The following is a 24,222-nucleotide window of genomic DNA, read 5'->3' as shown; positions in this document are numbered from 1 at the left end:
GATCAGTGTCTGGAGTCCATGACAGATTAAACACCTTGGTGTTTTGATCCACTTCTATCCAACAAAGATTGCAGACGGTTCCGACCGGATGGTGGGTCAGTCTGAAGCAACGTTTAGACGTTAACATCAAGTAACGTCTACGTGAATGCCAGGATGCAGGGTTGCGCAGCAGAACGTAGATGATTAATGTTTTGCACTTGGTCCACCAGTGGTTTTAACTGGGGATTAAACTGGAATCTGTGTATTTGGTTCAGTTGTGCACCCTTAAGCACCATCGAGTGGATCCCAGTGATGCAGTAATTTCAATCAGCCCTTGAAATATCACAAAAACAGCTTCATACATAAGTTCCTTATTATTTTTAGTTTTAATAACGCATGTGAGCATTTGTCTGTGATGGAGAGCTACATCTTACATGGTGGTTTGTTATTTGTTGGCAACGTAGACGTGTTAGTTCTTGGCAGTAAAAGGACTGCGAAAGCTGCTTCTCTAAGCTGCTGATGTATCACAGATATGTGGTTCTTGCAATAATCCTCATTTTTTGTGTATTTTTGCTTTCTTTTTCACTTTTACAAAAATGTACTTGCCCTTCATGCCTAAACACGCTGCCTGCAACAACTTTCACTTGAGGACAGCAAAGGGATAATAATGAATAAAAGAAAACGGAATGGTTAACTAAACCTGCTCATCATATAAAACCACAATATTTCAGGTTATAACAGCTGGCAGAGCAAAGTATGTTTAAAACAGAAAAGAATAGCAGGGGTTTTATTTATTTATTTCTCCCTCATCCTCCTCCAGATCTAATATATCAGGTGAGCGAGGTGAAGACATCAAGTCCTTTGCATCTCCACGTCATGCAGTGTGACTAAGCCTCGCCCTCTTTAAGACCTCAAGGATCTGATTAAAATCCCTCAGTTTTACTTGCGTGACTAAAGCTAAAGATGCTGTAACCTCTGACTCACTCTGACTTCAGCAGCTGAGAACTGTCTCAAAAATACATGAAATGATTGTTATTTTCTACATTTTTTTAACATATAATTAAGATGAAGTCATAGTAGGATCCTTAACTTGACTTAATTCGACACACATTTCTTAAAACTCGCACCAACTCCTCTTGGCAATGAAAAAAACATTTTTTTTCCTCTTAATCCTTTCAGCACAAAAATGCATATTTCACAGGTCTGCAAAGGAGTGGTCTCATCCCCACAGCCCCTGCCTCATGTGCTGCTATTAATTGCTCATTAAACACCACAACATGCTGGCAGTGGCCCAGCGGGGACATGAATGTAACCGCATGGATAACAAAGAAAATACAAATATAATAATCAGTGGACCTCGACCAAATGGAATCTAGTAACATTGCGGCAGTGAAGTAACAAATAAACCTGTTACGACTCCAGCTCACTGGGGTAAGGGGGAGGAGCATTAATTAACCAGATGGAAGAGGTTAAATGGGAGTTAATTAGTTCATTTTATAGATTTTTCCACCGGCAACGAAATTTTAGAAGCAAAGCAATCACAAAACGAAGAAGAAGAAAAGCAGAAGTGTGTCGCAGTTATTGTTTGTGGAGTTTTAGTTGAGGACCAGCTATTCAGGGCAAATATATGTGCTCACAAATAAGTCTAAAAGGTAACAAAAGTACAACAAAAACACATGAAAGTGGTAGAATCCAAAAAGGTAGAGGGGTAACAAAGGAAAGACAGCATATATAAGCATACACTGAAGGCTGATGGGAACATAATTACTGGAAGTGAGAACAACCAGAGAGTTGGAGAAGACACGGGAAGTAAAACTAGCACAGGAAATACTAAACACAGACACAAGATTAACACTCGTCATAAAGACAGAAACGAGGGAAGAATTGAGGAAAAAGGAATGAACAGGGAGACAAACTAAGAAATCAAAATTTACACTAGAACAATCATAAAATGTCTCCAAAAGTGAACCAGAAATTCATTCTTCCACTTTGAGCAGAGACACCCAGACCCCCCTTTGCTCAGCCACATGCACCAACTCTTCTGGGGGACACCAAGATGTTCCCAAGCCAGCGAAGGGAGTGTCTAGGGTCTGCTACCAGTGGAACATCCCTAGGTGTTTTGGGTGCCTCCTTTCAATGTGGAGGAGTAGAATCTGTACTCTGAAACGTTCCTGATCTCCTCACCACTTGTCCCTAAGAGAGACACCCTTCAGATCCTCATTTTTCCAGTCACTACCCAGAGGTCAGGTCGTGACCAAACAAGTATCCAAAAATATAAGAACCAAAACTTTAAACAATACAATAAATAAATACCCGAGTTTACCTGATGTCCCTGGCCAATGGTCGTACACTCATTGCCGCCTACTTAAAAAGAAAAAAGACAGGAGGCAGTAGCACCTCTCAGCCTAGTGCCAGGGATGTGTATGAATGAGAAATGCCTCAGCTAAGAAGAGGCAACACCCAATATCAAGTCACCTTGAACTTCGCAGTGTGCAAACAGGAGGTATGAGTCCTTTTAACAGTTTTCATGGTGCTGTGGATGGAGCCGGGGGCTGGAGAACCGGATTAATCAAAGGTGGCAGTAGGCGGGATGCAGGAGGAGCAGTCAGGTGAAGAAGAGCAAAGAAGCAGATGCGGGGGCTTGCACACACCACCCAGCATACTGATCGCTTAAATTACTCAAGCAGGGAGGAGAGGAGCGACTCAGGGCTGTAGCAGAGCGGCATCCAGCTACAGATTGTGCCATGACCTTCCTGTTCATCCTGAAAGTGGAAGGGGAAAGGATTTTTCTTTTGTTGCCTGCTACTGCAACACTTTTCCTGCTCTGAGCACTGACAGGTCAGGTCAGTATCTCAGTCCCACTACAGCCAAGTGTCACTTGGGAATCTTCACCTTCGTGGAAATATTGGCTATTCCCAGTGCTGCTAAGTGGAAGTTAATTGTGCAATCTGACTTTCCGCGGTCAATAAGCTGCGCCTAGTTAGGTTTAATTAAGATTTGCTTGGCAATTCTTCACTCAGACAATCTAAAAATAAAGTCCAGGTCTGGTTGATTAATGTTTGCTTAAACACATTATATATTGTTTATAATATATTACAAAAAAATGTGAAAAAGAGATGCTTGTTAAATTGACAGATTGTATTGACTTATGCTTTCCTTCCTCTCCCCTCACATAAATACGAGCCTGTGACATGCAGGCTTTTATCTCCTTGTAAAGGAGGCTAAATGGAGCAAAAGACCAGACAGCGTTACAGGAGCAATAAAGTAAAAGCTGGAGTCTGTCATAACGGCTAAGAGACATTTAGACCTCATCACGGTGCTCATCGCGGTCCGTCGTCTCTCGCCCTTTAGCCGTCTGCTGATTAAGTAGATTGCTGTCCAGGAAATGTTTAAGAATGAATCACCACTAAGGGAGATCAGTCTTCAACATAAAGCGCTGTGGTGTGTTATGAGTGAGCCGTAAAAGGCCTCTGTTGAGCATAATGGCCCAGATCAGATATATGATTGAAGTCTGTTTTATGGAAGCTCATTTAAAACAGTTAGAAAAGTCTGATAAATGTGAAGATCTCGGTGCCTCGTTTACAATAAAGGTCATTTTTAAGTTGTTGCTGTTGCTGATCTTATGCAATTCTTTGCAGTAGCACTTAGATGAAGCAGCTTCATCCTGCAGCATAATGTGTGTGGGCGTGTCAGAATACTCTGTGCATATGGAGACACGCAGAGATAGAAGAAGTTATGTTAGGAGTTTCACAGCCCACCTTTGTGCTTTTGCCCTTGTTGGGAAGACACGGTTATTTTAAGGGAGTAATGAAAAGGTCCAGTAAATAAGAAGCTGCGAGAAACTGCCGGATATTTCTCTGAGTTGTGTGCTGTGTGTGTATACTTATTATATCTCACTGCATTTTACAGAACGGGATCGATTGGTAGGCAGCAGTGGTGAAGTTATAGCATGTACATAAAATGGTGATTTAAAGAAAATTATGTGAAGACTTCTAAAAAACGAGCTAATGTTGTGGTTACGGTCAACACGATCGTCAGTGATTGTAGGATTTAGCTAGGTAAGCTACGTAAAAGCCTTCAGGAACAGGTATAGACAAAGTAAAAACCGGAAGTGAAGTGATTGCGGAAGTTTTTCCACAGTTTTCTGCAGAATGTTTTTGCAACTGCTGCAGCAAACTGCTTCCGTGTCATCTGGGAATCCCTTTGCTCCTGCATTGATGTAACTCAAAGATGACTGGCTGGTGCTTTTAGCCTGACTGTGTAACAAAACGGTGTGGATGTAAATAGTCGTCATTATGTTATTATAGGAAGAGTCATTTTTATTGTGCCTTTCTGGTCTGACCATTCAAGGCTCTTAACACCGAGAGTCACTTTCACTGATTCACACACAGATTCATACTTTAGTTATTCTGTGCACTTTAAGAGCTTTACCTGGAAACCGTTTCCAGGTAACCCAGCAATGATGATCTTGGACTGAGCACAGAAAGAAACCAGCAGACCAGCAGATAAAAACCAACCACTGTGCTGCAGCACATAGGTGTGCTGTGAGAAATGATCAGGTGTGCTGTGGAAGACTACCTGGTTCCACCTGATTAATACTCTTCCATCCAAGTACTAACCAAGCCCAACCCTGCTTAGTTTCTGAGATCAGTCGAGATTGGGTGTGCTCAGGGTCGTATGGCTGTAAGCTGATTAGTGCTCTAAGTGACCTGCTTGAGTAACGGACATAACAAATACATTCTCTTCCACTAGAGGGCATTACAACTCCTTGCTCTAACTAACTGGGTTACCAACTGCTGGTAAAACACAAGAAGATGAAGAAGAAATTACATATTAGTCATAGGAATGAATAAATATTTGAAAAGAAAAAGTAGTCAGTCAGACCTGGGTCCAAGAGAAAATTCCCACCCAGATGAAGGCCCTAGCATGAGTAGTGGTCAGAAGGAAGCAAAAAAGGTATACTGGGGACAAACCGAGCCAATTTTGCTATGCCTGGTGTGCGGGGAAAAATAATCAATATGCTTTTTGTGACGTTTTTGCTTGGTGGTGTGCCCTGTAATTTTTCTAATGTGAAATAGTGGCTCCAAAAGGTTTGGAATCACTGCGCTAGAGCAAGGGTGTCAAACATATGGCCCTGGGACCAGAATTAGCTCACCAAAGACTCCAGTGTGACACTGGATGGCTTTGGAGAATGTAAAGGAAGGTATAGATTTTGGACTTTTAACTAAGCTTTACAGCTTTTCCTACTTACAAAGAATTTCCCCAAGACTGTTCATACTAGAAACCAAGGTTACAAAGTAATAGATAAACATTTAAATAGCAGAAAAAATCCTGGTTATTTAGAATTTTATGGTGGGTCAATAGTTAAATAAAAAGATAAGAAAAGTTAACAAAAACTTTCTGTTATAATCTCAGAGCAGTCTTGACAATGAGGCACCAGAACTTTTTCTCTAATTTTGCACATTTGTTGACTCCCAAAGAGTCATGCTGCTTGTGGCATTCATGTGCCACATAAACATTGCTGCACATGAAACAGTAGCAATTGCACTCAGTGGCCACCACAGGATTTTGCTCTGTGCTCTACCTCGGAAATTGATTGAAAAACAGGACAAAGAGCCAAAATTTGATCTGCCTTTCAAACATCACTGAATCCCAATCGAAGCTAGAATCTCCAAGTTGTGCACACCAGCAAACGAAAAGATCCCCTACTAAGGTCTTGGTACCAGACACCATGTGAATCCTTACAAAGTATAGAGCAGTACGTATAAGGTGGTGTACATGAATACGTTTAAATGTTTGTTTTTGAGTTTGACTGAAACCAAGTACAGCAGTTAGTCGTCTGAAGTGGTCTCTTGTTGAACATCAAACCTCTCGCCTCCTATTAAAATATGCACAACCCACACAGCTGCAATATCTACATTTACAGGAATAACACCAGATTGAAATAACCTGGAATTATTTCTCAAGGCATTTTGTTAATAGCAGTGAAATCAACATTTTTGCATGAGGAATAACAAAAGTGTGTTTTCAATGCAATTCCTTCTCTGTTTGGTAGAGGTCCTAACCTCCAGCAGGAGTACACTTACTGGATGATGAGCAGCAAATCAGAAAAAGGACTCCAATCGAGTGATTTGATTGTAATCCTTGAACACATCCTTAGAAATTTCCCTTGAAGCAAAATCTAATGTAAGATGAATATCACATTTGTGTGAGAAGTTGGCCTTTAGATAATAAAAAAGTGAAATGATGCAGAGCTCATTTCAAAGATCCAGCCTGATTATTCAGTGCATGTAAAGTATTAAAGCAAACTGACCCAATAATAAATGGTCCAGTCAAATCTCTGCTTAGTCTTTGTTGCCATTCAGATCCTTTGTTATTGTGGGGTTTTTTTGTACTTTTATTTAATTTGGCTTTGTATGTTTTTAACAAGTTTGCTTACCAAAAAAAAGGAGGCTAGCAAGTTTCTTCACAAACACCGCTGACACGTAGTCAGATTCATATATCGCTATGGCATTGAAATCCTCATTCTTGTTGAGAGAAAGTAATCGCTGTTAGCATCCTTTAGCTCATTACAGTTACTTTGATCATTAGAGATGGTGTTTATTATTAAATCCCATTTAACTATTGTTACAATAGTATTTGAGGTACTATGTAGCCAAAAAAGGGTTGAAGTTTTTTTTTTTTTTCTAACAGTGAGTAAAGTGGGTCAACCCAGTCGTAGGCTTCAAGAAGGCAGATGCCTTCACTTCTAAGACTTTAACTTAATCTGTTTTCAACCACCTGTCAGCTCATTGTCAAACTTCTAATTCTGTGCCTTTGGGTTTTCTTAATGCAACATTTAATTAGCATTTTAGTGACAAAGTATCAACGTTTCAGCTATCTAGTTGTTGAGTTAAAGTGAAGTTGAAGAATTTGGAAGTAGTCTTCCTTCTTCATTATTCCATCCACTTTGTAGAACAGCTGACCTGAGGTTCACTGTGAACAGTGATGCTGGTGTTCCAGCAGTTTCCAGTACATGCTAGGCTTGAACCTTGGTGTTTCCCAGATTGTTCCTGAACATCTAAACCAATTATCTAACAGATGGTGACTTTTTAGAGGTTTTTTTTTCCCAGACCTTGGTAAAGTTGTGACACATCAGAATAACTTTAGTTTCTGATGATTCAGGAATCTGCAGTTGTTTCGAAATGCCCCCAAGAGACCTCTCCAACTTGTGTAAATATAGTTCTCTTTCTTAGATTTTTCCATCCACTTTGTTTAATGTACTGGTACCACTGTTACACTGGCCTTCTTAGACCTTCATTGAGTTTCTTGGTCTTGGTCACTTGTTGTGAGTATGGGTCAGTTCAGTGAGTGCTGTCAAATAAATCCTGTTTATGGTAGCAAAGAGGCCTTAATAGGCCTTGGCCTTGTCTGGTTAAAATGCATTATTGAACCTTCAACACCATAACTCATAGGGTCATGTGTCACAGTAATTATTAAATGGTCAGCCTATTTGGGGGGGACATCCAGAGAGCCAAAGCTTATTGTTCCTTAACCTCCTAAGACCCAAACTCTTCCATGGCAAGCATTTTTAATTTATCTTTGATATTTGGGCACATTGGGACCCGTCCGTCCATCCATCCATTCACTTCCACTTATCCTTTTCAGGGTCGCAGGGGGGCGCTGGAGCCTATCCCAGCTGTCATAGGGCGAGAGGCAGGGTACACCCTGGACAGGTTGCCAGTCTGTCGGGACAGACAACCATTCGCACTCACATTCATTCACACATTCACACCTAGTGGCAATTTGGATTATCCAATTAACCTACAAGCTGCATGTCTTTGGGCGGTGGGAGGAAGCCGGAGTACCCGAAGGGAACCCACGCAAACACGGGGAGAACATGCAAACTCCACACAGAAAGACCCCGGCCTGATGGTGGAATTGAACTCAGGACCTTCTTGCTGTGCGGCAACAGTGCTAACCACCGTGCCACCGTGCATTGGGACCCGATGAATGTAAAAACAAAGAATCACCAGATTTTTTTTTTTTACCCGATTTTTGTTCCTAAGAAAAATGAGAGCCACGTATGAGGATATTCGTTTTAAATTTTGATGAAACAGAGGCAGTATAATGTCCTCGTAAGTGGACATCAGGCCCTTGTAGAGCAAAATTTTGTATTTTGGTCTAAATAACCCAAAAAGTGATGTCAACATATGTGGACGCCATGTCCTAGGAGGTTAATGTAGGAGGGTGGTGCACCAGTCAGCATTGGTTCCTCATAGAAGGAAATTACTGTCTGAATCTACAGATGTGTTGAGAGGAAAGAATGCCCACTTTTCAACTAAATTTAGACATAGCAGGACGTCTTTTCAGCGACCACCAACGATTCCTTTTCACCTTTCACTCTTTAAACAAATCTCCAGCTTGTTTAGACATCTGGAAAAATCATCTCTCCCATCTCTTTCCAACACCTTTTTGCTGGGTGGAATCTCTGCTACCAGCTTCCCATTTTGGTACTATGTAGAAATATGTCATCCTCCCCCCTTTCTTCCCCGTCTCATCCTGCAGGGAATGACCCCTCTCATGTATGCCTGCGTTCGTGGTGATGAGGCCATGGTCCAGATGCTTCTTGACGCCGGAGCGGACATCAACAGCGAGGTCAGTGTCAACTGTCCGCTAGTCAAATGCAGCAGTGTCACAATGATTGCACTTTTTTTTTTGTTCTGGTCTAACATGTTTGTTCACATTTGTTTCTGTAAACAGTGAAACTATGAACCCACTTTGTGTTGCTCTTCCTTCCCCCTCCCCCTATCGTCATTGTCTCACCTGCTCTCAGCATGCTCTCTGTTCCCCCGGCAGCTCATTACACGAAGTGCACCAATAAGCAATAAGCGAGTATCACTGTTTTAACACCGATACAGGAAAATGATCCACTTTGCAGGCAGTGATTTCATTACGTTTTACACTGTAAATCCAGCAGCAATTTGCTTATACCACATCAATAATACATTTCTTTTATAATTGTGTGCACTTAGTGTAACTTGCTACCACAGACTCTGCATGAAGCTTGAAAATCATTGCACCTATCTGTTGTACTTAACAGTGCACTGTTAGAATTCCTGTTTTTCTCTCTGTAGTGTGTGCTTGTATGTGTGTAATCGCTTTAATTTTCAGTTAGAAAATGCAAAAGTAACACCATTTATGGGCTCTCCTTCACCGTAGTGACCTCATTATTGATCACTGTGATTGCTCCATTGCTTTGATGCTTGTGTTAAGTGCAGTATTGACTCAGAAGCAAAGCAGTACCTGTAAAATCAACCGGTGGTTTATAGAATAAGAAAGATGAAGCTAACATAAATTCAAACAAAGTGAAAACACCTCATTTGCTCCTACTGGAGCCTCGCTGTAAAGTTTTATGCAGAGGCTTTGAGATATTTTATCTGTCTGACATTTCAGCTATAACACCAATAAACAGAGGTGAGCTGAATGCTGTTTGCTCTCCAAAAACCATATCCTGCTTTAACTAGAGCAACTGCCCCCAGAATGCGGCTCGGGAGGAATTTTGGTGTGGATACAGCTGTGAAATTTTCACAGGTATAAGAAAGGGCAATTTTCTGTCAAAAAAGTTCAGTTTTTCAGATATTTTGTCCTTTTTGTCTTGTAATACAGATCACTTGTACCTGCAACCCAAAAGAATCTAAAACAGACTCAAAAGTAACATTTCTCCTATCATCCATATGTCCAGATTTTATGTTTTGCCAAAATTTTGAGCTATTTTTCCCAGAACTTTCATTCAACAAGTCTCATTTCGACATAATAACCCCAAATTTTGGCTTATGGGTTGCAAAAATAATGGTTTAGTTTGTTTTCTTTTTCAGGAGCTAAAAGCTTAAAATACAAAAACCACTGATAAAACTGGCATAAGGGGCGAATTGAATTTCCATTGAAAACTAGTGTTTAGGTTCTGATTTAGAGCCTCAGACATGAGTTTACGAGCAGCGCGGCTCTTCATCAGCCAGCGGTACACGTTAAATCAAATGATGACCATTGGATAGAAAAAATACAAAGGTTCACAAATCAACATGCATGTCTTACAGTATGGAGACAATGAGGCCCTGTACTATGAAGCAGGTTCATCAGAAATCTGGATAAGTGCCCCCAAGAAGGTGGTTATCAACTGCTGCATCAACCCAGGTTTTATCACTGTAGTTGTGGTGTTGGCACCATCACACCAGTTACAAACAGAGAAAAGTGTACTCACACCAGAGAGACTGAAGAAAAGCTCACAGCAGTGACTCCAAAAACATCCCACCAAAATCTCACCTGTGGTAAAAATTTACATGCGAATCCATCTGTAACTCTGTGAGTAATCCTCCTAACAAACAGACAGACTGAGCCAATCACATAACCTCCCTGTGGAGGTAAAAAGTTGAAAAAACAGTGACCTGGATAACCCCGATAATCCCGAGGTAGACGTTGACATTTTGCTTTGAGCGCTTCAAAGCTACACAGTTAAATTCACCTCTGCTGCTTTTAAACTGTAACCGTAATCAATACCAAATCTGTCTGTGTGGATAAATACATGCACAGAAAAGTAGACCTAAGCTTTCTAAGTAAAGTAAAAATGAGTTAACTTCTTCTCTGCAGTGACAGCCTGTGACTGGCTCTGTTTCTGCTGGAACTGCCTTTTATTATAACGTCATAAATAATTCATTCCTGTAAAAACATAAGCTCTAACAGTCCCGCTGTTGTTTAGCATCAAACCTCAAATGAAACGTGGCGTATTATTTAACATCTGTTTGTCCTCCAGGCGACATTTAGAAATAATTTCCTTAATTTACTCAGTGATAAAGCAGCTTTAGAAACCACAGAACAGCATAAGGCTGGTACGGCTGTTTGATTTTATTCACTCGCTGCTTCGCTCGTGAGTCAGCACCGCCCCTCTCCTCGGCGTTAGTTGTCGGTGTTTGTCGTCGGTGTTTGCTGTCAGTGTTGCGCTTTTTCTCTCTTAGTTTCATTCCCCTTTGAAATGAAATGCTAATAAGGGGTGGAGCTGTAGATACAACAAAGTGTGGTGAGAGAGCCTCGTCCAGACAGATGCTCTTTGACGTTTAGAGTGACGATTGAGATGAGAGGCAGGATTCAAGCTGCTAAAGATTTTCTATGAAACTCAAGAGGAAAATCTCCCTGTGCCATCCTGCCCTCCTTTGCTTACACTTCTCCCTTCTGCATACTGCTTCTCACTCCTCCTCTTTCCCCCCATCCCCCGCCCTGAGCTGTGAATGTTAATGGCTGTATATATAAATATATATATATCTCTCTCCCTGAACTTCACCTATGACTTCCCAGGTGCCAAGCACAGTAAACAAGCACCCCTCAGTTTATCCTGAAACGCGCCAGGGGACGCCACTCACTTTCGCCGTGTTACACGGACACGTCCCTGTCGTGCAGGTAGTGATGTTTATGACCTGTAACCATTAACCTGTGGCCCTTGCCCTATCCTTTGTACCAAAATGAGGATAATAATGATGATGGTGATTATTATGATGGTGCATCATAATAATGATGATGCCAAATGACCTTTCTTTCTCCTTCTTGGTCCTTTCTGTGCAGTGTGTATCTCAGTTATGTGGAGAGGGCTTGGCTCAGGATTATGTATGCTCCTAAAATTAAGTGTAGGTCTGACCCAGGCCCCTGTTTCCACCCTAATCTGAAGACTGATCCTGAAGTAAGAAGTAGTAAGAAGCTTGAAGCGCAGCACTGATGCACAGCCCCCAGGGATGCCAAAATTTGAGTGTTTTGTTCAGTTTTAATATATAAAACACATTTTGTTGCAGTCATTACTGTGTGAGCTGACACGGGCTGAAAGCCTGATGAACACCAGCGCCTCCAGGATTTTTTCAGTTATTAATCTGCATCAGGGCAAATCAGAGTTTTGGAGATATAAATTCTTCGTCTTCAGCTCAACACAGACGAATAAGACCCCCACACAGCATAATGATCAAGCATAGCTAGAATGTCAGTGACTTTCTGAGCTGGTTTAGGTTTCCACCAGTTGAGGTTTTTTCCTCTTGCCAAGCCTGACTGTAACATCCCCTCTTCTCCCTCTACCTGTATTTTCTTTCTCCCTGCTCTCCCCCCTTTTTTTGGTTTGTTTTCCTCTTCCTCCCTCCCCTCTTCCCTCCACCTCCTCTGCCTCCCATCTCTGCCACAGTTGTTGCTGGATAATAGAGCGAATGTGGAGGGCGCCCTGCAGGATGGGGCGGAGAACTACACAGAGACCCCACTTCAGCTGGCCGCCGCTGCAGGTAATCGCACACAAGCAGCAAAGGCTCATCTTTAATTTGGGCTTCCGATGGATGTGCACACTTAACCCAAGTATTCTTATTCCCGACCGATGCCCCGTATATGGGATTAGTCACGACATGTTTGACTCCAAGCGCACCAGAAGGCGTTCTCACACAGTTGTAATTAATGCATCACTTTCAATTACTATCTGGGATTCCAGAGTGTAGGGAATTTTAAATTTTAGTTCTCATCACTGTGCTGCTGTATGGCAGAATGTACAGCAGGTATTTTACTCAGTAAAAACGAGCTTCAAACTCATGTTTTATTTTTCTAAGATCTGAGGATTTATTTATATAAACTGAGGTTGGCTGGCTCAAAGAAATAATTGTACCTTTTCCAGATATAATCCAATATATGAATAATAATAATGGATTGCATTAATATAGCACTTTTCAAGACCCTCAAAGCGCTTTACAATTCCACTATTCATTCACTCTCACATTCACACACTGGTGGAGGCAAGCTACAGTTGTAGCCACAGCTAACCTGGGGAAGACTGACAGAAGCGGGGCTGCCATATCGCGCCATCGGCCCCTCTGGCCATATAAAAATCCACAAACTGTAAATAAAAGATGGACATAGCTACTGCGACATCAGCCATTTGTTTATGGGCTTTTAAAAAAAATTTCTAATTCAGATTTTTTGTTTCTTTTTTTGTTTCTTTTCTTTTTTTATGTGATTGTGACCATTCCTGGACAGAAGTCTGGATGGGAGACTAGCTCCTTGCTAGCAAGTGGTAGCTTACTTTGTTAGCAAGGTGTACCTTTACTGTTATACTAAATTGCCATTTTTAGCTAGGAAAAGACATGAAAAAAACAAAAGTAACTTACTTGAGAAGACTTATTTTAGTATATTTCAGTATTACTGAACTATTACAATAAAGAGCTCATCATTAAAGGTCATTAAAGGGCTCAGTTTTTTGGTACTGATGATTTTCAAACCTGGTAAAGACCTTTAACACTGATCACTATGAGGTTTAACGAGGTAATTTGAAGTTTATCAAACTATTAGCTAACTTTATGAACAAGTCACTGGATCTTGTAAGATCAAGTCTGCTTTATAAAAGTTGGACAGTTTAGTCAAAAATAGTCAGTTCTGGAGGCTGCTGGAGGAAATGCAGTTCCACTTTTTTTATTGGCTTCATTTTAAAATATAAACCCACTGTAACACTTGCTAGCAAGGCTAATCTAGATGTTGGTATATGTAATTTTATGTGTTATTTTTTTTATCATAGAAAATGACAAATGGCTTTTAGTACACCTACTTGGTGAACAAGATGAATCTGCACACCTTCAGTTTGGCATTGTTAGTATTTTACGTTTTCAGTGTTTTGTAAATCAACATTTTTTGACTGTGTGTTTTGTTTGTTTGTTTTCTGGGGGCAGGAGTTGTACCTGGCTGCTTATTTTTATGTTTTTTGGTGCAAGCCTAAAGAGGCTGTGACACTGACTTTATTTTCAGCTCTGGGGATTTCTGCTCGTTTTCTGCACCAATTAAGCAAGATACACTATTTTAATTAGTAAGCTTTAAAGATGCCAGTTTAAATCCTTTGCAGCACCAGTCCAAGTTTGGAAACACGGTCATCTTTTCAGCTTCTAAAGTGGCAAACCTCACATATAGAATTTGTCCAGTTTATTTGCATTACTCTACATTCAGACCTGCTAACAAGTTGAAATCTGTTCACAAGTGTTACCAAGGGTGGCTTGGTGAGGTGTAGGAAGTCACACTGCCATGGTAACAAGGGATTAAAACATACAACCACAGATAGTAAATGTTTTTCACATCCTTTTCATTAAATAGTAAATGTGGATGAAATCAAGATCAGCTCCAAAGCTAATATTGTTAATGAAGAGCAATGAGCGAGAGGCTTTCTAAGACCCAGAATAACTTTATGCAAGTCCAGGCTCGTGTTTTGATGTCTTGATCCCCAATTGGATCATCATGGTTATGGTGTTTTGTTTGATGCTGTGTCCAGTCTGATAATGTCAAGTTCTGGTCTGCTAAGTAGAAAACTCTCCGAGACAAAAACCCAGCTTGGACTATAAAATTTGCACAAATAAATAATAATTTATACCTTAAAAAATGAGTATTTACATACATCTACTATATCAGATGTAGATATAAACATAACAAGTTTATTGTAGTTAACTGAAACTAAATACTATGTGCATATATATTTAAAAAAAATAGAGACAATATCTGTATTGTTTGATAAAAAATGTCATTACAACTTGTTTTTCTTGAGACTTTGGATATCTACAACACTGTGAGTCAACAGCAGTGATTGTTTCTAAATCTTACTTCTGACCTGTGCCTTTTATAAACAATAATTAAAAAGACTAAAATGTGCAAATTTCAAGCAATGAAAAGAAACTAAAATAAATACTAATTTGAAAATTCTGATACATAGACAACTTTTTAACAAAACTGGATTTAGACACAACACAATATTGATAATATATATATTTCCGAAACATAGATAGGAATCGCAGCAATTCCCAGTACTTTTTTCCATATTGGGCCAAATTTACTAAGGCATTGCACCAGTGAGTAAAGAGAAAAAAATACTGTTTCTATTTATAAAGAGAGCACAGTGACTGTGCACAACTTTTGTTAGTAACCCGTAAAACTGACCATGCCTATGAGCAAATACATAGTTTAAGGGATTTAAGGTGGTCACATCACAGATAGACAAGTGCAGTGGGACAGACGGAGACTTCGGGGAGTAATCTATAGAGTAAAGTAAAACTTTGAAGAGGATAGTGGCTGAATTTCTGCTTTGATTAGCAAACGTTACCTACATTTATTATTTGCTGCTCGTGTCCTCGGAGTAAATAGTAACTCTTGCCCTCTAATATATGCACAGGACTGAAGCTATACCTTTCAAATGCGGGTGTGTGTGTCCTCCCTTTTTTAATCTCTTCCCTCTGTCATCCTCGTTAGGTAACTTCGAGCTGGTGAGTTTGCTTTTGGAAAGAGGGGCTGACCCCATGATTGGAACCATGTGTCGAAACGGCATCTCCTCCACCCCGCTGGGAGACATGAACTCATTCAGCCTGGCAGCAGCACATGGCCACAGGTGACACAGACAATCGCACAGACACACACACACATGCATTCTCAAGTTCCAGCCAGCCAAGACGTATCCATTACCACAGTATTGATCCATTTACACACTCTGCCCCGGTCCATCTGCCTCTCACAAAATCCTGCAGCACACGAGAGGCAGATATCTCAGTTTCCCTGTCGGACAGCAGGCAGCGATAAGCGCCGCAGTCTATTCGGCCGCTCTCGTGGCTTCGGTCTGACATAATTTCCCTGCAGCTGAGTAAGACAGAGCCCATTAACATTCAGAGCAGCGAGGGCTGTCAGGAAATGGAGTGGAGTGGAAAGCCAACAACACAATGCAGCATTATTAGGACAATCAATTATAGTGTGATGGTCATGCTGCAGTGTGATGTGAGCAGGTTAAAGCTGCATTAGGGCTGTGAGACACTAGACGTTCTTATTTAACATCAGATAAAGTTCATATACGAGCATCAAGAAGCAAACAATAAAAGGATTAATGTAGCTAGTTGCTAACAGTGAAGGTTCCAAGACCCCAGCACACAAGTATTTCTACCTGTGGTATTTTGTCTATCAGTTGCCAGAGTTATTAAACAAGGCTTTGAGAATGTATGTAAAGCATAAGCAGTCATGCAGAAGAGCACAGGAAGATGGGAGTGTACGCTACAAGTATGTCCAAGACAGCGTCCGTAAGTGGTTTGGTGGATTATATTAAAAAGCATCTTGGATGTAAACTTGTAAACTTGACGCACTTTAAAAAACATAAACTGGATCCTGGCCGTGTAGCTATAAAGATAATGTTCATATCTTTGGAAAGGAAAGCAAAACATTCCTTTTTCTGACTTTGATTACAGTATAAAAAAAACTGTGTATATGAGGAATATGAGGAAGAACTTATTCGCTAAATGAGTCATTTTGTTCGGTTCTCACTCTGGTCATCTGGACATTACTAGTGTTCGTTTTTATTGTTATGTGCACATATCCATAGGTGTGAAAATTGAGGCGGGCCTGTATAAAGTTTAGTTTGTAGCTTGGTTTTTTTTACATAAGGGTGTAGGTCTTGAGTATCTTTCAGATTTAAAACATTTTTTAAACCATCTGGAGCATTGACGTATCTTGGTTTTGTACTTTTAAAAATGTATTTATTTTTAGAAATAAACTGAATCTAATAAAAAAAAAATGGTTTGATAATAATAATGTTTCCTGAATGTCGTATCGACTGGATGGTTATGTTTTGAGTTAAGGCACTTCCTTCCTTAATCACTAGCTCTTGTGTTTTCCAGTCAGTTTTACTTCCTCTTTTTGGGGATTTTTCTTTTTCCATCCTTGTTACCTGTCCGCCTCACCCAGTTTAATTTCACCTGCCTTGTCTTCCACACCTGTTCCCTATCCACCAATTGCCCTCCTGTGTCCGTTAACCACCCACTCCAGTGTACGTGTTTAGACTCCAGCTTCCCTTTGTTCTTCGCCAGATGGTCTTGTTCTCACTGCCAAGTGGTTCGGCACTTTCAAGTCTGGTTTCTTGTTTCTAGTTTTCCCTCCCTGTGTATTTTTATTGCCTTGGACTCCTTGCTGTCTTTCATCTATATGTTTAATGGACTTTTGCCTTTTGCCTGTTCCCCATGTGGTTCGTGTGCTTCACTGCTGTATTTTTTTATTTCTGCCTATCTTCTGGCTAATTATTTGGATTCTGGGCTTTTACTAAGCCTCTTTGTGCCTTTGCATTCATTAAACTTGTCAGCTATCTACTCATCAAAATATCCAAGATATTTGTTTCTAGTGAGGGTGGAAACGGTGAAGGTAGGATTTCAGAGACAATACAGTTGTGGGCAGAAGTTTGTATCCCCTCCTCATGGGCATGAATTTCATGGTATTTTGGGGATTTAATTACTTCTTTGAACTTTTCTTTTCCCAGGGTTGAATGATTGTAAAGTAAACATCTTTAATGACTTCAAAAGTTCATGAGTTGGGTGCATTTACTGTGGATTTTCTTTGATCCACACAGAGTATAAAAATATGCATACGGATTAAACTGTATACATACAGTCACCTAAATATTTTAATAAGTGGAAATGAAGGTTCTGCAGTTGTTGTTTTTCTAACTTGACAAAGCCAAGCTCTATTAAGTTCTTGTTAGTGATTATGATTGACTTCTGGTAGTTTCTCTTTGCCAACATGAAACAAATTTGTTTGACGGCGCTCATTGTCCAAGGAACTCACTGAAGATCTAAGAAGGAGGATTGTAGATTTAAGTTGTGAAGGTCTCTTGGAGTCATTTGTAAATAGCTGCAGATTCCAAGATCATCAGTCCAAGCAATTGTTATATGGATGTGTCACCACCAATTCTGGAAGGAGACCCAAATTGTCACCTCTGATAGGTAACTGATTAGGATGTTCAGGAACCATCAAGGTTCAAGCCTGCCATCAACTGGAAACCTGCTGGAACATCAGCATCACTGTCCACAGTGAAGTGAGTTTCACATCTCCATGGACTGAGAGGCAGGTGACCAAGAAATAAACCCCTGCTTCAGAATGGACACCTTCAAGCTCAACTGAAACTTTCTGCTGCCCACCTGGACAAGCCATATGTCTTCTGGAGCAAGGTTTTATGGTCAGACGAGACAAAGATTGAGCCTTTTGGCCACAATGACAGGAGCAATGTTTGGAAGAGTAAAGGTGAGTCTTTCAAACCGAAAAATACCAGCTTTAAAGCACACTGGTGGTAGCATCATGCTCTGGTGTTAGTTTGCTGCCAGTGGTACTGCTCCATTACACAAAGTGGATGGAATTACCAAATTCTTCACTGTCACCTAAAATCAACAGCTAGACGTTTGAAACTTGGACAGGTCTGGGTGTTCCAGCAGGACAACAACCCCCAACATACATTAGAACTGGTTTTTCATTGGATAAAGTAAGCTAACATTAAGCTTGTTTTCCAGCTTAAAGGATTTGTTTGACAGCACTTGCTGGATTGACCAACTCTCAGAACAACAGGAAAGTCCAAAGAACTTAGTGAAGATCTAAGAAGACCAGCGGTACTGGTATTCGTGCCGGTCTACTTTGCTTTTGCAACTAGTATTTCTCATGTTAAAAGTTGACAAATTTCAAAGATATTTCTGTCTCTGGTCATCATAACATTGGGTCATTCCATCCCAAATCACTGTGTACTTTCAGCTTCACTAAAAAGTGCGGACACATATAAAGATTGGTGTGAAATTTTAGCTTCACATGAAAAACGTTTCGTCAACTCACTTGCATGTTTTTGTTTTGGGTTTTTTTTGCTGGGGCACTTTAAATCTGAGGCCATGTTTGAACCCACAAAATTGTGGTGTGAAAAAGTGGGCCAGGATGTATAATTTGGGACAGATACATATTAAAAAAAAAGCCTTAAGTTAAAAGTTTAAATATGACCCATAAGCAAGCACCCATTCATTTTTTTTCTTTTTTTTTTTAAACAATTGTTGCATACAAAGCTCCTGTGCACAGTTCTGTCCAGGAAGAGGTTTCTGTTAAAGAACTTGTCTGCACAGAGCCCTGACCTCAGTCCCACCCAACACCTCTGGGTGGCAGTGAGCCACATCTTATCTGCATCAGTAATGCTCTTGTTGCTGAGTGGAAGCAAATCTCTGCAGGTTTAAGACTGTGTGAAAAGCCTGAAACCAGAAGGATCGAGGTGGTTACTGCAGCTGAGAATATGCAGTGTTTGGGTTTATGCATGCATGCATTGTAATTCTGCTCAAACCTGACAAAACCAGCAGCATGTTAGTACCAATAAAACAACATTTTATGATCAAACAGCCTCCCCTAACAGGACATGATGATTTGCTGCACTTGGACTCCAAACGAGACCCTCCTCGCTGAAGCAGATGGTGCAGTGATGCATTATCAGGCCGCAATCACGCTGTTTATGTTACATGCTGGAGTCCATTCTTCTCAAAGAAGGGCGTCTGTTACTGCTGCGCCGTTGTGTTGCTCAGATCCAATGCAATGTTGATGGAGTACAATAAATTTGGAGATTTGGAACAGTTTTTCTTTTCAGCCTGATCCCTGTAAGAGTCATATATTATCACTCCTACACGCTGGCGATGCAGGTTCAGAGTACAATGGGACATTTGTAGTCAATTAAGAGTGAGCACCAGTGAGAGCTACAGAGCCAAATGGGCTTAATGTGGATTTAATGCAGCTTGTGGGTGTCTAACTTGGAACCATTGACTTCACAGCTTTCCTTCATATTATTCGACCCCAGGACAGATGTTTACCTCTCGCCCTGACCCTGTCATTTTGTCTCATCTCCCTTCTCTCATCTAGGAATGTTTTTCGGAAGCTCCTGTCCCATTCAGACAAAGAAAAGGGGGATGTGCTGTCCCTGGAGGAGATTCTAGCTGAGGGTTCAGATCCAGGGGAGAAGAGGTTGGCTCCCCAGGCCAATGGTGGAGGGACCCTGCGAACAGGAAAGGCCAGACTGAGGGCCCTGAGAGAGGCCATGTACCATAGCGCAGAGCACGGCCATGTGGACATCACCATAGACATCCGCAGCTTAGGTCAGATTTACTAATGCATGCTTCACTGGCACAAATGCATCGCTCTCCGCTGCCTCCAGCTGTCATGAAGATGTGCTTGTGCTGTCCTGTCCTGTCCTGTCCTGTGCTCGCGTCCTCAGAAATCCCAACTACTCATCCAACCATGAAACGCTCGCACAAGTAGGACTTTTTATATCCGAGGTGATAATAACTCGGTCGAAGGTGTGAGCACGATGACGGAACTGTGTCCTCGGGCAGTGCTCATTTTGTAAATGTGGCAATCATCAGCTTGCACCCCAGCTCATTGAGCACAAGACCTTATGTGGTCTGCTGATTAGGTTTTGATGAGGATTCATTGATTTTAGTCAGCAAAACAACCTCACAGTCAATTTAGTAGCTGTTCTGTACTGTCAGGTTATCAGGTGATACTTTGCAATTGTTGGTTTTTAAGGATAGATTTAAGAATTTTCAGATGAAAGTAGTAAGCTGTCCAAATGTAAAAACATACCCACTTACCAGCACCATCTAAAAGTCACCAATTAGCACCTTATATGCCATTTGTTAAACCAGTTAAAAAACCAAAGTGTTAAACTACACATGAGATATAAGCTGCTAATTAGCGAGCTTTAGGGGTGTTGGTACACAGCTTCTACAACTGTGGGCACAATGTTTCCAGGATTTAAGCTAATCTGTGAGTGATGAGCTTTTAAAACTTTCTTATCCACATTGGTTTAAAATTTGCAGATGATAGTAACGATTAAGATCATTTTCTGTGGCTGGATTATTTAGCCGGGATACTCTTTTTAAATAATATTAAAGTGTGGAAAACTGAGAAATTGACATCAAAATTACAAACTGTACATAAAAGATGGACACGAGCTGCTGTTTTGGCCATTGCGTAGAGATGTAATCAAACTCTGGATGCAAACGTCCGGAGTATTTTCTCACATCGTTTATGTTTCATTAAAGCGTGGTTGCGTGGTGAGCGCTATGTTGATAGTTAAAATTTTAGTCTGTGGTAAAAAAAAAAATAAAAAATTTGTTCTCCCTTTTTTTAAATTTGTCCCCTGTAAAGAAAAACAAAGGTGCAAACTTCAACCTCTCCCATTGTGATCTTGTTTTTTTATGTGATCGGTTCTGTCTGTTTGTCTGTTTGTCTGTTTGTTAGCAGTCCAGCGTCAAGTTTTCAAGATATCGTGTTCAAATTTTGTGTGACGGTGAATAACAATATCAGCTGATTTAATTTAGGTGAAAATTGGGTCAAGGTCACACTAAATGTGAAGATCAGTAAAATCTTTACATAACAAACAATTTTTTATGGATCGTTTTAAAACTTCCCAACAATAATGTAGTACCCAGCTGGCTAAGCATTTGACCTTGACCTTTATTGCCAAGGTCGAAGTTAACCTTGAAAAAAATTTCAGAAAACCATACTAGTAATATCGTATAGAAGGGCATGCCGTACACATTTATTTTTTCAATACGACGCCCTACGATGTCACACTGACAGCTTTTTTTACACACAGTCCCCAATTTTCAGAGGCTCAAAAGTGGAGTGTAACTTGCATTAATCTGAAATAAAAGGATTGCTTTTAATAACTGGATGAAAATCCCTTGGCGTTAATGATTGCCTGAAGTCTGTATCCTCCTTTGACATGCTCTGTGTACAGAGGCAGAATTACTTAAATGTCTTCATTGTCCAGGATCTTATGGATGTGACTGTATTTGAGGGGTTAAATCAGCCGGAGAAGCTGAAGAGTCAACTCATGTCATGTGTTGAAGAAGACAAAACTTCACAGAGATCCCTCAAAGTGGAATAATGACATAATTTATACTAAACTTTATGGCTTAATGAGCTAGTTTAAAAACAAAGTTACCCTCACAAAGCATAAAATCCAAATAAAAAACCCGCCTGTATCAGGCTGTAAACGTCATTAATTTGTGCTTTTAGGTTGCACATTTTAACACAGTGGATTAGAGGAAATGTAGTTTTTGCCAATTGGCTTTATTTTTCTGTTGTAAAGGTTCTTGTCTGGACAGTAATTACAACCACTCATGCTGCTTTTCCAGCTTTGCTAGCAGGAGCAATCCTGTCCTGAAACAACACACAGACAGACAGACCTGAACAACTGAGAAGTTGTGCCATATGTTTTAAAATATAACTTTTTTCTGAACAATATTGTAGAAAAGGAGGACGACTTGACACACCGTCCGTGTTTATTTGTCAGTTTTTTATTAGGAGAACACACTGCTGGCAGTTCTGTGAGGTTTGGCACCTACATCCTGTAGCTTTTCAGCTGGTGTACAGCACACACCCCTCCTCCGGGCTCCGGCTTCACTCTATCTATCTATCGATCTATCGATCGATCTATTGATCGATCGATCTATCGATCTATCGATCGAGAGACCTCGTTAGTTAATGCCGCACACCTGTCCCACCAACCTCCTTGGCACTGCCCTTGAGCTCACTGCACCCCCGCTCCCCTGCCCCTGAGCAAGGGACCACACCTCTACCAGAAATATAAACCTGCCACCTCCAGACTGGGCTTTTCAGTCCCACCATTTCCCTGTGGACTTTTTTTTTTTCAATATTTTAAGTTTTTAAAAAATCTTTTTAAAAATGAGCCATTTTCAAAGCCATAAAACATACAAGTATGAAAATACCTGGATGATAAATTTTCCGCTCATCTCGTCAGTTAAACTTCATTCACGTCCAACACATTTAACAGAGCATTCTTTAATTACATTCAGGTGCTGCTTTTCTATTCTCACTGAAACCCTTAATCCAAACACCCACCATGCCATCGTCCTCCACCTCCCACAACGCCATCACGTGATGGAAACATGGTCGGTTCTGTTGCCCTTGAAACCGCTCGCTCTCGGATGTTGTGTGTATTCACGCTCCGTGTGCTGGTGTTCCCAGGTGTTCCCTGGACGCTGCACACCTGGCTCGAGTCCCTGCGTACCTGCTTCATCCAGCACCGCCGACCGCTAATCCAGGGCCTGCTCAAAGACTTCTGCTGCATCCAGGAGGAGGAGTACACTGAGGAGCTGATCACGCACGGCCTGCCACTCATGTTCCAGATCCTCCGATCCAGCAAGGTCACTGGAGCTTTCTTTCATGTCCACGTAAACAAAACGCTTATTAGAGGAACATCAGACAACGTAAGGCACGCTTTCTGGGAATACAAACCGCCCTGTGCCCGTGTGCTGGGTCGACATTAATAACACTCATGTTTGCATAAATTTAGTGCACTTCAAACTATATTATCATACATTTGCATAATTTCTTGTCCCGGATTGCTCATGGAAAAAAACGAGGCCACAAAACTGTAATATGTGTAAAGTTTCTGTCCTCACTGGTGTTTGTGTGTGTCTGCAGAATGAGGTGATAAGTCAGCAGCTGTCAGTCATTTTTACGCAGTGCTACGGGCCCTTCCCCATCCCTAAGCTGACGGAGATCAAGAAGAAGCAGACCTCGCGCTTAGGTAAGAGAGCGAGTTATTAATGCTTAACATTTGCTGTGTGATGAGGATGTGACTGCGGTGAAGATTCTCTCTATTTTTTGTTGTGTTTTGGGGGGGTTAGAGCGAGGAGTTACCTCAAGCTCAGAGAGCGCGCTTTTTCTCCTCGTCACATCTGTAGGTTCCTTTGATATTTGCAGCAGGTGATTAAATAAAGGTTTACAAATGGATTTAATCCTATTGGATTCTATTTAATCCTACAGTGCATCCTTCTGTGCTTCAGAAGAAGCCACATATAGACAAAGAAGTATCAGATTAACTCATAATGAAACAAGATCTTCTTGATGTTTTCAAAATATTTTCACAAATAATTTGGGTTTTTTTTGTCTGTTTGTTGGAAAAACACCACTTTGGGGGAAATCTATGTAGAAAATGATTTTATTTGTGTTCTAAGGAGCTGTATGAACATTATCTAGTAGTAGAAATGTATTCAATATATTTTTAAGGTTTCTTAGGCTACGTTCACACTGCAGGTCTTAATGCTCAATTCCGAGTTTTTGATCAAATCCGATTTTTTTGTCTACTTGTTCACACTACAAATAAAATGTGACAGCAAATGCGCTCTAGCGTGAACCCTCAAAGCGGCCCGCATGCGCAAAAGAAGACGTCACACACAACGCGCTCTGTTTAGACTCAGAGCAAACAATATTGTTTGACTTCAATAGCTAAGTCAGTCACCTGATCTCAGTCCATTACATCGTACTTTCCAGTTAGTGATGTAAACACTGAATGCAGAGAGACCCACAAACAAAGACTGACTATAACTGTGGCAGTGAATCCTAAACAGTTAATGAGACACTTTTTGT

At 40.8% G+C, this 24,222-nt stretch overlaps 1 protein-coding gene across 2 annotated transcripts in view; it reads left to right on the top strand.

Moving 5' to 3' along the window:
- The window catches only part of LOC102195353 (ankyrin repeat and BTB/POZ domain-containing protein BTBD11-A), a 236,889-nt gene that overhangs the window by 203,756 nt on the left and 8,911 nt on the right, over positions 1–24,222 (top strand). The window contains exons 6-12 of one of the 2 annotated variants that reach the window (XM_005747262.2): positions 8,527–8,616; positions 11,308–11,409; positions 12,173–12,266; positions 15,250–15,385; positions 19,681–19,913; positions 22,816–22,994; positions 23,275–23,380. In XM_005747262.2, coding sequence (XP_005747319.1) covers positions 8,527–8,616; positions 11,308–11,409; positions 12,173–12,266; positions 15,250–15,385; positions 19,681–19,913; positions 22,816–22,994; positions 23,275–23,380 — 940 coding nt within the window. The remainder of the gene's footprint in view (positions 1–8,526; positions 8,617–11,307; positions 11,410–12,172; positions 12,267–15,249; positions 15,386–19,680; positions 19,914–22,815; positions 22,995–23,274; positions 23,381–24,222) is intronic. The other variant, XM_005747263.2, reaches the window with a different exon arrangement.

The sequence above is a fragment of the Pundamilia nyererei genome, unplaced genomic scaffold (assembly GCF_000239375.1).
Source record: "Pundamilia nyererei isolate P.nyererei 1_Seehausen unplaced genomic scaffold, PunNye1.0 scaffold00192, whole genome shotgun sequence".
NCBI classification, from domain to species: domain Eukaryota; kingdom Metazoa; phylum Chordata; class Actinopteri; order Cichliformes; family Cichlidae; genus Pundamilia; species Pundamilia nyererei.
Note: the sequence above shows the minus strand (reverse complement) of the source record. Positions and strands in the feature narration are given on the sequence as shown.